This window comes from Plectropomus leopardus, chromosome 8, assembly GCF_008729295.1.
Source record: "Plectropomus leopardus isolate mb chromosome 8, YSFRI_Pleo_2.0, whole genome shotgun sequence".
In the NCBI taxonomy this organism is placed as follows: Eukaryota; Metazoa; Chordata; class Actinopteri; order Perciformes; family Serranidae; genus Plectropomus; species Plectropomus leopardus.
The window spans coordinates 27,348,084-27,361,637 of NC_056470.1; the positions used below are offsets into that span (position 1 = coordinate 27,348,084).

The 13,554-nt window shown below is 38.7% G+C and overlaps 1 protein-coding gene across 1 annotated transcript in view; it reads right to left on the bottom strand.

The window, feature by feature from the left end:
• Window positions 1-436: 436 nt before the first annotated feature.
• The window catches only part of LOC121947348 (chemokine-like protein TAFA-1), a 29,959-nt gene continuing 16,841 nt past the window's right edge, over window positions 437-13,554 (bottom strand). The window contains exons 3-6 of the mRNA XM_042492354.1: window positions 2,143-2,283; window positions 912-1,036; window positions 643-731; window positions 437-499 (exon numbers count right to left, since the gene is read on the bottom strand). Coding sequence (XP_042348288.1) covers window positions 699-731; window positions 912-1,036; window positions 2,143-2,283 — 299 coding nt within the window. The 3' untranslated portion in view covers window positions 437-499; window positions 643-698. The remainder of the gene's footprint in view (window positions 500-642; window positions 732-911; window positions 1,037-2,142; window positions 2,284-13,554) is intronic.

A 13,554-nucleotide genomic window follows, 5' to 3' on the forward strand; every position in this document is an offset into this window, starting at 1 on the left:
TCACCACCATAAATAAAGGTCATGTACACAAGGAAGGACAAACATGTTATGTACAATATTTTTCCTCTTACGATATTAAAAAAAAAAGGAAAAAAGAAAAACCTGAGGGCTGTCAACTACTGTACTTGCTCATCCCATGTCCTTTGATGTATTCCTCTCCTGTTTAGCGCTTCGTAGAGAACATCTGTCTCACTGATGTCTGAGGAGGGACGTCAGATGCTCTCCAGATATTAATCCAAATGCACATACGATCACGTTCCATCTCAAAGTCGGAAAGAAACGATGAAAATATATTCATTACAAGGATATGATGAAGTTCCCCTGCAGGCATCTCGGAGTGTCAGTATTTTCAGTAGCCTTGAGCAGGATGTGCTTTATGTATTCTACATCTTTTTTTTTTTTTTTTTTTTTTTTTTTACACTTTGATCTGAGAAGTGTTCACATATCTTAAAGCAACAATAGGTTCATTGTCTTTGTGATAATTGGTCCTGTGACAGCGCTGCAACGAGAAGGAAATACAGGGTGGCGTGAATATCACAGAAATGCATATATAGTGCGTGTTTGCCCCTCAACAAAGCAATTAAAACAGTTGAGAGAAATTAATTAGCATACCGGTGTCCCAGTATAAATGAAGAGGCTGACCTGCAGATTAACCTTTCCCACCAGAGGCGTTCCCTCACATCCTTTTCCGCAAAGTGTTAATATGTTGATGTTGTGTATGGCTGAGTGTTCTGACAAGAAAAAAAGGAGGAGAAAATTCAGGGGTTAGACTGTGTGGTTAACAAGTCAGATTGCAGCAGAATTCAGTCCCGATAGCTATGCTGTTTTGTGTGTCGCAACGCTGTACATTTCTCTCCCACTGTTTCTGCTATAACGTCTTGTTTCCCGGCGGTCAAGAGAGGTTATCTTACCCTTGTGGTTTTGATCTTGTTGCCAGCGTAACACATCCAGCCTGAGTTGTCAGGGAGCGTCTTGCATTCCTCCCCCTCCAGGCAAGGCTCCATCTCACACCACCACTTCCCAATTACTATGGATGCTACAGGCAACAAATACAAGAGAAATGGTGATGCAGGTACCTTTCACTCTAACGGAGTGTAAAAACCAGACAGCACAGCCGTGGCACTTTGCAGATAGATGGCCATTAGGCGGAGGTGTCTAGTTCTCATTATTAAATGTATAATGTTAAAGGTGGCAGTAAGTAACTTGTGCGTCACATGTGTACGCTTCAGACAACTTATTATGGCGCAAAACTGTTGCAGAGTACAATGTGGTTTCTTTATTAGATGCAGTTATACATGAATGCAGTGGGTGGAACCGGGGCTTTTCATTGAGTGAGTGGATCGGTAGATGTGACTGTGACTTGACTTTAATGCACGCCACATTTCTGCCGTCAGGAGAGAAAATTGCCTTAAATACAGGGTAAGTAGACAGTAAATGGTTTGTAATGTGTGACAGTGGAAAGGAATCTGTCAGAGCTGACATCGAGCAACCTCATATTCCCCCAGTCCGCTCTGAGATTTCAGTAATATTTGCAAAAGGATTTAAGATAAAAGCTGCAGGTGAGAGGTTTTACTAAAGCCAATATATGTTTTAGTTGTGTCAGACCTGAGCTGCAAATCCATTTCTTACAAGGGATTGAGCCTGTGCAGCAGACGTTTGTCAAAGCATGTGTAAACCGTCATGAAGTATCTACAAAGTTCATATGTAATCAACTGCTGCTTTCCTCCGCATCTCTTTATATGCTTTATATTATTCTTTATTTTTCTTCTCTTCCCTGAGGTGTGCTACATTCAGCAGTTGTGTTTGACTGTTGGAGTAAGCTTACCCCTGCAGATACCTTCTGCTGTCTGTCAGCAACAGAATTTGGATGTGACATTATCCCAGGTAATGTTAATCTTATCTGGGACAAGGCATTGCATGGGTGACTTAGGCTTTTATTTGAACAGATCTCTGTATCTTTACAAAACATAGCAGTTTTGTCTGGCAGGGTCTTACTTTTTAGTGCATGTTTAAAGTTGAATTAAATTCTCCTGCAATGTTGTTTGCATTCGAAACTAATTTTTCCTCCTTATGCAACATTAGGACAGCATTGTAGTAAAAGATCATTTTTCTTTTTTCTTCTCTATCTGTTAAAATACTCACCGTCGACACATGAAGGTCTGTTTCTGGTGGTTCCAGCCACCTTCCCTGGCAGACATGAACACTTGACCGTCTGTGACCGCTCCTCAATGCGATTCTTATTACAGCATCGGTGAGCAGCGATTACTTCACATGTGCCCCCCTCTGATAAGGAAACAACAACAAAAAAAACGACAAAAAACTACATTAATTCAGCCGCTCAGGGGTGATCAAACAGAACATTCTGAGAACATCTGAACGCCTCGCTGTGGGGACATTTGTGACTAAACATAGACTGTTGTCAATGGAGGATTATAACTAAGTACATTTATTCAAGTACTGCACTTAAGTACCATTTTGAGGTACTTGTAGCCTACTTAAATGTGCAATATTTGATATTCAGCACATTAAATAAAGCAGCCAGCAAACCACTACTTGCTATGTGAAGATATAGGGTAGTAATGGCATCCTGAGCAGAGAATTAAGTCACATTCCCTCTGTTTGTGTTGTAATCTGAGCTTCTCTGTTTTTTGTTTTTTTTGGGTAGCTGGGCCGGCTGCGTGTGCATGCAAATCCCTCCCGTCACGTCCCACTGGCTAGCTTATAGCTGCAGCTTAGCACTGCGCTCATACAGCAGTCACTGCTCATAACGGTGGCGCCCATCCTCCGGTTCCTCCTCAGGATATCCTGTTAGCTCCGTGAGCACTGTTGCCACTGTTAGTGCTGTTAGTGCCGTTAGCAGGGTGAACACTGTTAACTGCAGCCATTTGGCTCAGTCACCTCCATGTTTGCTTGTGATGTCAGAGGTGTGAGCTATGAGCAGGCATTACCGACACAGACTCTAAATGTTGCATATTGCATTTTAGGTACTTCTGTTTAACACTACTTTATACTTCTACCTCCCCACATTCCAGAGAGAGATATGGTACTTTTTTGCCCCTTTTGAGTTAGAGCTGTAGCGATTAGTCAATTAATCCATAAATCGATTGTGAGAAAACTAACTGCAAATGCTGGGATTTACTGCTTTTTTCTGTTCTTTGTCATTGTAGACTGAATATTTTTGAGTATTGGCTGCTGGTCGAACAAAAACGAGACATGAAGATGTCGCCTTGGTTTTTGAGAAACTCGATGGATATTTCTCATGGTTTTCTGATATTTTCTTGACCAAACAATTAAAGAAAAATTGGTGCCTTGTGACCAGAGAAAACAGAGAAAAGGTGTGCAGCATTTGCTTTTTCGCTCAAAAGGTAGAAAACCTACAACTACCAGAATACATTGTGCTGCAACAGAAAAATAAATGTCATCGCTGGCAGGCGACGTAATGCAAATTTGTCTGTTTGACGCAATGGCAGCCAGCTGGTAACAAACAATCTCTTATTATAGTTAAACAGTAAGTTAGAATATGTTTCTTAAAACATTTTAGGCAAGAAATAGGCAACGCAATAACATAATCTCAGTTTATATTTGATCAGTATTGCTTAGGCATGATGCGAGTTTAGTCTGAGAGAGACAGAGAGAGGTGGGTCTGTCTCTTGATGCCTTTCTATACTCTGTCTGCGATGGTGGGCAATATAAAAATATGTAAGTACAGCCTGTAGTTCGAGTAAAAGCCTGAGAGCCAGTGAAAATCTGCCAAATGAGGTCTAGATACAAGTTAGATGGAGGGAAGATTTCCCCACATTTCCCCTACACATACAGCCCACATTGTCAGGATACAAAGCTGTTTGAAAATTGTCAAAGTATCCCTTCAACTCAAAATAAATAGCAGATTAATTTTTAACTGCAGGCTTGCTCAAGATAATCAGAGAGCTGTTGGTAGTTACTTTACAGAGAAAGATTTACCATACAATAACCGCATTAAATTAATTGTTAACAATTAAACCAGTGCTTTTTGGCTTCAAACCTCATATTAAAAAACAGTGTGTGTTTAGGGCCCTTGTTGGTTTTAGATGTCTTTGAGTTGTTAGCAGAAATTTGCACTTCAAATTTCTCTGATAGTTTAATTTAAATAACTGTTCATACCATCCAATATCTCATTACAAAGGGAAAAATTGAAAACAATTGTGTGTAGCAGAACTTCCTCCTTCCACTCCCATTAATCATCTCATGATCCCTTGGATGGTTTTGGTGAGTCTTTGGAGGGGCTCGACCCTGAAGTTGGAGACTGTCGGACTAACCTACCTCGCTGTATATAAAACAAGCTTCATGTCTACCAGCTACATCCACTAAAACACTGCTAGACATTTATGCGTCAGTACGGTCAACATATAATCACAAGTACTTTTACTTTGATACTTCAAATGCATTTAACTCATATTCTAGCTGCTCTGTAATTTGAGTAGGATTTTGAATTAATTAATTTTACTTGTAGCAGAGTTTTTGTTTTTTACATTTTAGCTTTAACACTCCTTAAATAAAACAGTTTGAAGGCATATATCTTTTGCTCAATTTTCCCTATGTTTATTCAGAAATGATCTCACAGGTTTATTTCACGCAATAAAATAACTGTTAAACACTGCACAAGTTTGCTGTAAACAAGAATAATTGCGCTGTACACTCTCCGAGCCCTGCAGCTCGTTGAATGTTGATGAAGAGATATGTGAGAGCGGGCAGAAAAAAAATGACATCTATTCGCGGGAGGAGAGGCCTGCTTCAGGGTTATCATGAATATGAACACTGGCTCCAGCATGCAATTATCACCAAGCTACTGGCTGTGCCCTGAAGGATGAGAGGACTGGACTGAACGGACTCGACCCACCTCAACCGCTGGCCTCTCCCACCCACTGCGCTCAAACTCTCCACATTTGAGAGTTCTGCAGCAAAGGACCATCTGACAATTACACCCGTCAGCGTGACACAAGATCAAGGAGGTTGTGGAGAGAAAGAGCAGAGAGACGGGGAAAAACGTAGCTAGTATTTTGCCAGCAAAGTGATTTGAAGTAATGTTTGACAATGAGCTGTGAGTTTGTGAAATGTGTCATGGCTAGATTTGCATATATCACTTTACTACATTTGAATATTTTGGTTTGTGGGGCCCTCCTGATGCTGAGCAGTTTCTTAGAGGCAGGAATGATATCTTAAGAGAAAACCTGCTGTACTTAAAGCAGCAAACACCATCGAATCACTGCAGCTCATAATTCAATCATTATAAAAGCCAAGTGGCTCTTATTTCAACATTCTCTAATGGGCATTTAGAAGCAGCATAAACACAACAACAAACAATAGCGTCGTTTTAAGAAGATATAAAAACATTTTTATTTGTCAATGACTATAAAGCCTCCTTTTTAGCTTGTTCTATGAAACATCCTTAGCTGGTATATAAATGGACGATTAATGCTTGAAAACACAATATTACAAAGTTGTAATCATACATAATGATAAACTGAGAGAAGAGTAATCTGCAGCAATTTAATATGCAATTAATCTTGGTTGTTTAATGAAGCAAAAATACCAAATACTTTTTTGTACCAGCTTCTTAAATATGAGGATTTGTAGAACAGGCACCAGAAGAAAATGTTGGCATTGGACTTTTCTGCAAACCACAGACACATTACATTTGCACGTTTCATACATATGATATTAACGTTTCTGAAGTGATGCAGCTATGAGCTGACTTTGTTGCTGTTTGAGACCAAAAAACAACAAAACAAGTGTTTCTGCGTTTCCAGAAGCTTTTTAGCCTCCAAACATGGGTGGTTTCACTGAGACATTGCTACCTTTCCAGCAAGCATTGTGCCACAAAAACGGGGCATTTTAAGCGAAGTTGTTTTTGTGACCAAACGTAACCTCACATTAGCCACAGTGCTGTTGAAAGATAAAGTAATGTAAAGTCAATGTATCTGCTACATAATAATGTACAAATGTATCCATGGTTTGCAGAAAGGTACAATGCTAGAATAGATGCCATAACTGCTTTGTAATGTAAAGTAATGCAATTGAAAACATAAAATATGCCGTTAATTGCGATTAACTACTGTATATAAATCCTGCGATTAATCGTGATCAAAAAAATTAAACATGATTACAGCCAACTGATATTATCAAGCATTTATTAACTCTTTAAACACTGTTTATGGATGGCTTATAGGAGGAATTAAAAAAACTATTTAAAGTGGTAATTAACAATTATTTTCATTCTGCATTCATCTGCAGATGTTTTTCTGACGATTAATCCCGAAATATTATAACTTTTTGTATAGAAAGAATAGTATATGACAATGACAGTCAATGTCATTGGTGGAATGGAATAATCAAGTACAAGAAAAAAAAGTCAAAGTTCTCTGGTTCTAGTGTATTAAAAGTGAATATTCTCTGCTTTTTTAATCCTCTTTGACAGTAAATTGAAAAATTGTTTGTTGTGTATAAAACAAGACATTTGAGGATGTTGGATGTTTGGGGATCTTGGGCTTTGGGGAACACTGATTCACATTTTTTCACCATTTTCTGTTAAAGACCAAACAAAGAAATCAGTGAATTGAGAAACTGTCAGATTAATCCACAATAAAAATAATTGTTATTTGCAGCCCTACTGTCAATCACATAACATTAATCTATTAAGAGTTGCAGCTCTCAAATTGTTAAAAAATATGCCTTGTGTTTTTTTTACCTATAAATGCTAAATGAGGGTTAAAATGAAGTATTATCATTTAGCTTCGAATCCCAAATCTCAGCAAGTCAGTTGGGATTACAAGAGTGTGGGCGCACTGGTGATCAAGTTTGAAAAAAAAAATTAAAATCTGCCACAGTGGAAATTGTTGCATTACATAGAAACATATTTGTTCAGCCTGCAATTTCAAACCAGCCAAACTAAGCCATAAAGTAGCTTAAATTCAGAGCGGACAGACAGAGAGAGAGTTGAGTGTCAGTTTCTGGATATAATTGAACCATCATGTGAGCTCCTGTGAGGATTAACCAGCGGGGCCCCACTTGACCCTCTGGATAGAAGTAGATCAGTCGGCTCGCCTCACACTTGATGCTCTCATCTCCAAAACATTGCACCATAAAAAAAAATCATCTTCTCTTCCAACTTCAGAAGGAATCAGAATCAGATTATGATAAACTTGATTACAGTTCATTCAGGATCGAGTGTTTCTCAGGAGTGGATATGCTGGATACCTGCAGCGCCTGGTTGTAAATCTGCTCGCACTTGACAAGTAATAATAAACAGAACTAGTGTCAAGGTGTTGATTGGATTTGGTGGTTTTGAGAAACAAAATTAATAGCCAAATTTCAGTTCACGCACAGGAAAGAATAAAGAAAGCATGTCTTTCCTTATTGTCTTGCCAAGTCTGTTGAGTTTCTTGGGGTTATCATGACAGCTGGCTCTGTGTTTCAAAAAACATCAACAGCCTTTGGTTTAACCGAAAAATATCCAGATCTTGTATCTGGTCTGGGAGAATGTTGCCTGCTGTCTGATGCACTCAACAAAAGGGCATGTCTGCACAACGTTAATCGTGATGTACCAGTGGAAGCAGTGGGGCATCATTTGAAAACAACAGCCCACAGGGGTTTGTTCTTCTTAATGCATCTCCTTAATTGCATAAGACAGCCCTAGATTTCCTCTTTGATCTATTAAAAACACACTACGCAACAGAATTAACTTGCATTGCTTGTTGCTAGCAAACAGAGCAAAGAATCGGGATACTCTATATTTGGAAATCATCTCCGAAGAATACATTAAAATCAAATAAAAATGCAAATCAGTGTGGTATTGCCAGCTGGCAGGTGTGCTGCGTACCTTTTTTTAAACAAAAGAGATGCAACACTTGAAGTTCACCCGTGGTTTCAGCCTGCAAGTACAACACGCTGCATGCTCCGAGACCCCATCTTTGCATTATAAATATTTGAGAGGGAGACGGAGAATAACATGGCTGGAGATGAACGCTCTCATCAGGTGAAGGCTGGAGCCATGCAAGGGTATAATTGTTTTCTGTATTTCCATTTTCCCCCATTATCAGTGACAAAGTCAGTCTCCCAAATGACAGCTTCAGTGTGTATGTGTTTGTGTGAGTGTGAGTGCCTGTGTTGTCTCTCCAGCAACGTTTTGACTGATGGGGAACAAGGGTCACACAGAAGTTGTCATTCGTGGAGTCAGAGGTCACACAGAAGCAGAGGGTCTCAACTGGAACTGCCCTGTTTTTGTTGCCATGCTCTGTGCTTCTGCCTCTTTATTACTGAGTCGGGAAACAGAGACTGTCAGGAAACAAGGTGACCACCTACAACCTGCGCCCAACAGGGCACAGCTCATTTTCATTCTCATTTTCAGGCCTGAAAGAGCTAAAAAAGTTTTAACTTTGTGATGTGGAGATTCTGTCTTCTGTTCTGGGATGCTTTGTTCCTGGTGTTCTTTTGGTTTCTTATGTTGATTTATTTCTCGTGCTGAGATTTCTTTTTTCTCTTTTGGCTGTAAAAAAAAAAAAAATCTTCCTCCACACTTGCTGTATTTAGTTTTGCTGGTCAAAGTTTTCTATTCTGTTTTATTTGCATTTGATTTCAGTCTTGACTTATTCTCGGACTAAAATGACTGTGACCACGCAAACATTTTATATATTGTAAGCTTACGTCTTTTTTACACGTACTATAGGGCCACTATGGAGTCCCTTCTTTGCGCCACCTTTGCATTTTTACACAGAAACAAACAACGGCAGCATCCTGCCCCTCCAGTGTGTGATTTAAGACAACATGCCGGCATCAAGATAACAAAAGAAGCGTACCAGGTGTGACGTTTTAAGCTTTAGAAACTGAATTGACATCAGTTTTGTTGTGCTGTGTTCACACACCTTTCACAAGCATTCAAACCTCTGAAACATGAGAAAAGTGATTTAATTTCTTTTAAAAACATGGGGAAATGGCAATGAGCAACTTGGCAAGAAATGTGGAGGATTGCAAAATAAAAGTAAAAGGTGACAAGAAAGTGACTTGAAAAATTAGTGGAGATTAGCAGTTATTATCCAAAAAAAGGAAAAAATGTCCAGAAAACTATATTTATAATTCTCCGTAAAACATTGAACTGAGCTGTCAGCATAGTCTCTCCTTGAACCCAATAAAATGTCTAGTTAATCCAGCTTGTTTGCCAAAGAGCGAATGTCAAAAAGTGTCATACTGGGTAGTGGTGTATGGTAACACTGTCACCTTTGCTGCATCAGGAAGCCGGCTCTTCGCTCCCTTTTTGCTTGGTCTCTCACTGCGGCTTTAACGTGCTCATTGGCAACAAAGTTCCTCAAGAAGTGTAACAGCCCTGGTTTAAAGTCCAGCAGACTTGCCAAACGATCGATTGAAAAGTGCACTCTTTCCACTTCCAGACACGCAGCAAACAAGCAGACAAACAAGTGCCAGCCACACAAAGTCACCATAGTAAGGCACCATCTTTAATTCTTATCATTAAATATGTCAAATGGTGTTAGAGAAAAAAAAGTATTTTATTTTAATTTTTTGCACTTTCACAAGGTTGTTTTCTTGTCTCCTTTTGTTTTTTACTTTTGTTTTTAATTCAAATCTTTATTGAATTTCCTTATTTCCATCCACCTCCCCACCGGGTTGCCCTAAAAGTGAACTTGTGATCCTTATATTACGTGGTTACTGGCTGCGTTATTACCTGATGCTGTCCTTCAGCATTTCAGGTGCATGCGACTGGTTTCATCCGGCCGCGTCATCATCTGATGCATCTGTGTGCGTTGATTGTGGACGCGGAACGCGGCTTTTGGCTTCACACTCCTTTGCAGAAGGTCACCGACCGACCGTCGCCGTGTGACGAGTTCCTTCTGTGTCAGCGTGGGTTTTCTCTGTGTTCTCGGGCTTCCTCTTTCAGTCCAAAGACATGCAAGTAAATTATTGGCTCTAAATGGTCCATAGGTGTGAATGTGAGTGTGAGTGGTTGTCTTTCTCTGTGTGTCATTCCTGTGTGTAGCCTTCCTCTCGCCCAGTGTCAGCTGGGATATGCTCCAGCCCCCCCACGACCCGTAATGGGATAAGCAGTCACGGCTAATGAATGAATGAATACAATAAATTTACACAGAATTTAGCATTTTGATGATTACACCCAACAATTGCTTCCTATCTTTGCCTTAAAACGCATCCTCGGGCTGTGTAGGTGAGGATTGGCCTGTCCTAGTCCTAAAATCAAACACACCTACTCATTACTCAAATGTCAGCTCAGTTGTTCATCCGTGTAACAATATGAGTCCAGACTCAGATTGTTATATTTATTAATTCATTTCTATGGATCTCTTTCCTATGTATTTTTTTTGTTTGGGATTAAAGATTGGGCTAAAATATAATACCTCTCATTATAAAGTGACACAATAATACACAAGTTTAGGTAAACATTAGTAGACCTACGACTTGGGTTTCTATACAACAGACGGCCTTTGATGCTTTGATGTGAAACACTGTGCTCGTGTTGTTGAGTTGGTAAGACGGAGACAGGAGTGAGACAGGAGAGTCTGACAGCTTGCTATAACATCAAATTATGAGAATCATTAGACAGACCTGATACTGAGTTAGCGTATTCTTTCTTGACCTTGGAAACAGTTGAGAAAACAATTCCCACAAGGTTTATTTGTGATGCTTCTACTTTTATACTTAAGGCTGAGTGTTTCTTCAAGTCTGCCTTTACTATTCAAATTAATGTTTTTCAACACGTTAAAGGAAACAGCAGTGATTCAATCAGTCTCACACTGAGGTCCATGTTAAAGGCATTCTGGAGGTTTTAGTCATATTTCATCATCTTCACCAGCAGATGGAGTCTGCCTATTTCTCACAAGATTGCACGTGTTAACAGTCTTGGAATATAAGTACATTTACTCAAATACTGCACATAAGTACAAAGTAATAGTTTTAAAGAATATTTGCAGCGTTAGTCATGCTGCTTTATTATTAGATTTTTATCCATAGACCATATGTGACAATTTAATTGAACTTGAACTATTTATAGATTGAGTGAATAATTTGAGGGACATGTTTTTATTGTCCTCTTTAAGATACAGTCAGCTCTTTAGAAAGGTTCATTTGAATTAAAAGCAGGTGGAAATACTGAAATCTTAATCAGATTTATTCACTCTGGCCCTTTATGAAAAGGTTTTTTTAGGATCCCCTTGTTGCCATATAACCAAAATGTGTCCTCCTTGCCATCCAATTCTATCCCCCCCGTTGTGGACCCAGATGCCTCCTATCTGAACCTATAACCAATAAACTATTATAATTATAAAATTTTGTTTACCATTCGTAGTGTTGGTTTAGCTGGACAATTGCAGGCAATATGAAAATTCTCAGTCTTCCACGTCATGGTAATTCGAGGTGCTATATTTTAGGCAACTGGACTTGCTTGAGTTTCTTGAAGACTTTTCACCTCTCATCCGAGCGGCTTCTTCAGCTCTAATGGACGAGTCAGGAGTTGCAGGATTTAATCCCTGCGTGGGTGCGAAGCCTCACGGAGTCGTCGAGGGCACATGAGGTCACACTACTCGGATGGGAGGTGAAATGTCTTCAAGAAACTCAAGCAAGTCCAGTCGCCTACGATATAGCACCTGAACTAGAGACGTTTAATCATCTCACGACATGCTACTCAGCCAGTCAGATCTCTTGTGACTCAAGTGAGTGAGACACCCACTAACACACACACACACACACTATTACACATTACACACTATTTTATATAATGAAGTGAAAAGTTGCTCCATGTAAACCAGTTGCAACAGTAAAATGCCACTGACACATTAATACTAGTCGGCCTGACAGATTATTGGGGCTGATATTTAGCATTTTGCCAATTATCTGTATCAGCTTTTTATTTTAATGGTACTTAATTGTAATGGTATTAATGGTTTGCTAAAGGCATTTAAACTAAGTTTTGTGTTGGAGTTGACCCCTAATTACACAACAGTAATGACACAATTATATAATCTATATACACCTCTGTGAAATGGGCTTTTCTGCAGTACTCTTACTTTGATACTAAAAGTTAAGTTGGCTGAAAATAATTACAGTATAGTATTACTTATTACTAGAGTAAATAATATATCTGTGACTTTAATATCTTCCACCACTGGATGCTATAATTTTATTATTATCTGCTTAAAATGTACATATATTTAAACATCTACAAGAGCATCACAACTACGTCCATCTGCTGATGAAGATAATGTGATTTGATGGAAACTCTCAGAATTCAGCTACAAAATGGACCTCATGGTGAGATTGATTTCATAACTGCATGACTGCTGTATATATTTTTAACTTGTAGAAAAAAACATTAATTTGAATTGTAAATGCAGACTTGGAAGAAGCACTCAGCCTGAAGTATAAAAGTGGGAATATCACAAATAAACCTTGTGGTGAGATTGTTTTCTCGATTCCTGTTTCCAAGGTCAAGAACGAATACTTTACCTCAATAACAGGTCTGTCTAATGACTCTCATCATCTGATGTTATAGCAAGCTGTCAGACTCTCCTGTCTTACTTCACAAACTCTGCAGCTTCTCTCAAGTTAGAACAACATTGTTCAGTTTCATGTCTGAGGATCAGTTGCCTCCTGTTGTAAAGGAACAGGGTTGTGTATCTACTTGTATTTTCCAAAATGTGTAAATAATTTCAACCCAATCGTCAGAATAGTACAGAATAATAATAATTATTGCCATCATGTTTCTGTAAACCACAGATATGTTAAATTTGTAAATTTAATATTTGGCTGATAAGTGGAAACTTTACCTTTCTTTATGTTTCAGATTTTAATTTTATGGTGTGAGAACTGTGATTAATATGTGGTGAGGTTCAGGCACAAAATAACACTTGTGGTCAAAAATCAGGTTTTGGCACGGTTTTGTCATCACGACCATAGACAGAAATGTTCTTAATAGTGTTGTCATGATACTGGAATTTTTAATTTCAATACAGTACCTTAACAAATATCAATATTTAATGCCATTTTGGTTATCAGGCTGAAAAATTGACATTGACTGCATAAAATTTAAAGTCTAAAGATTTGAATATAAAAAGGCTATAACATGACAATAACAACTTAATTTCCTGGTTAGAAGCAGCGAACAGCCAAATGACTTTACAATAATTCTTTTTTTTTTACATGAATAAAAACTGTATTCATTTAGAGTATAGTGTACATGTTCAAAAGTCTCTAAGATTGCCATGTGTTCAAAATGTAACAAAGTGCAAGTAAAAGACAAAATTGTCTCTCAAAAGCTGATATGCAACCTAAGAGACAGAGATGAGAGAAGAGAAAACACCACAGTGAGTGATAGGAGGTGGGTCAGTAGTATTGATACTGTGAAATATGAGTATCAAAACTGTTTCAAATGTATTTAGCATCAATATGTAATAATAGACACATGGTTTTGACAACAGTAGTCCCACTTTTGGCACCACAAACACCACTGGTCTTCAGCAGCTGTGTGTGTGTGTGTGTGTGTGTGTGTGTGTGTGTGTG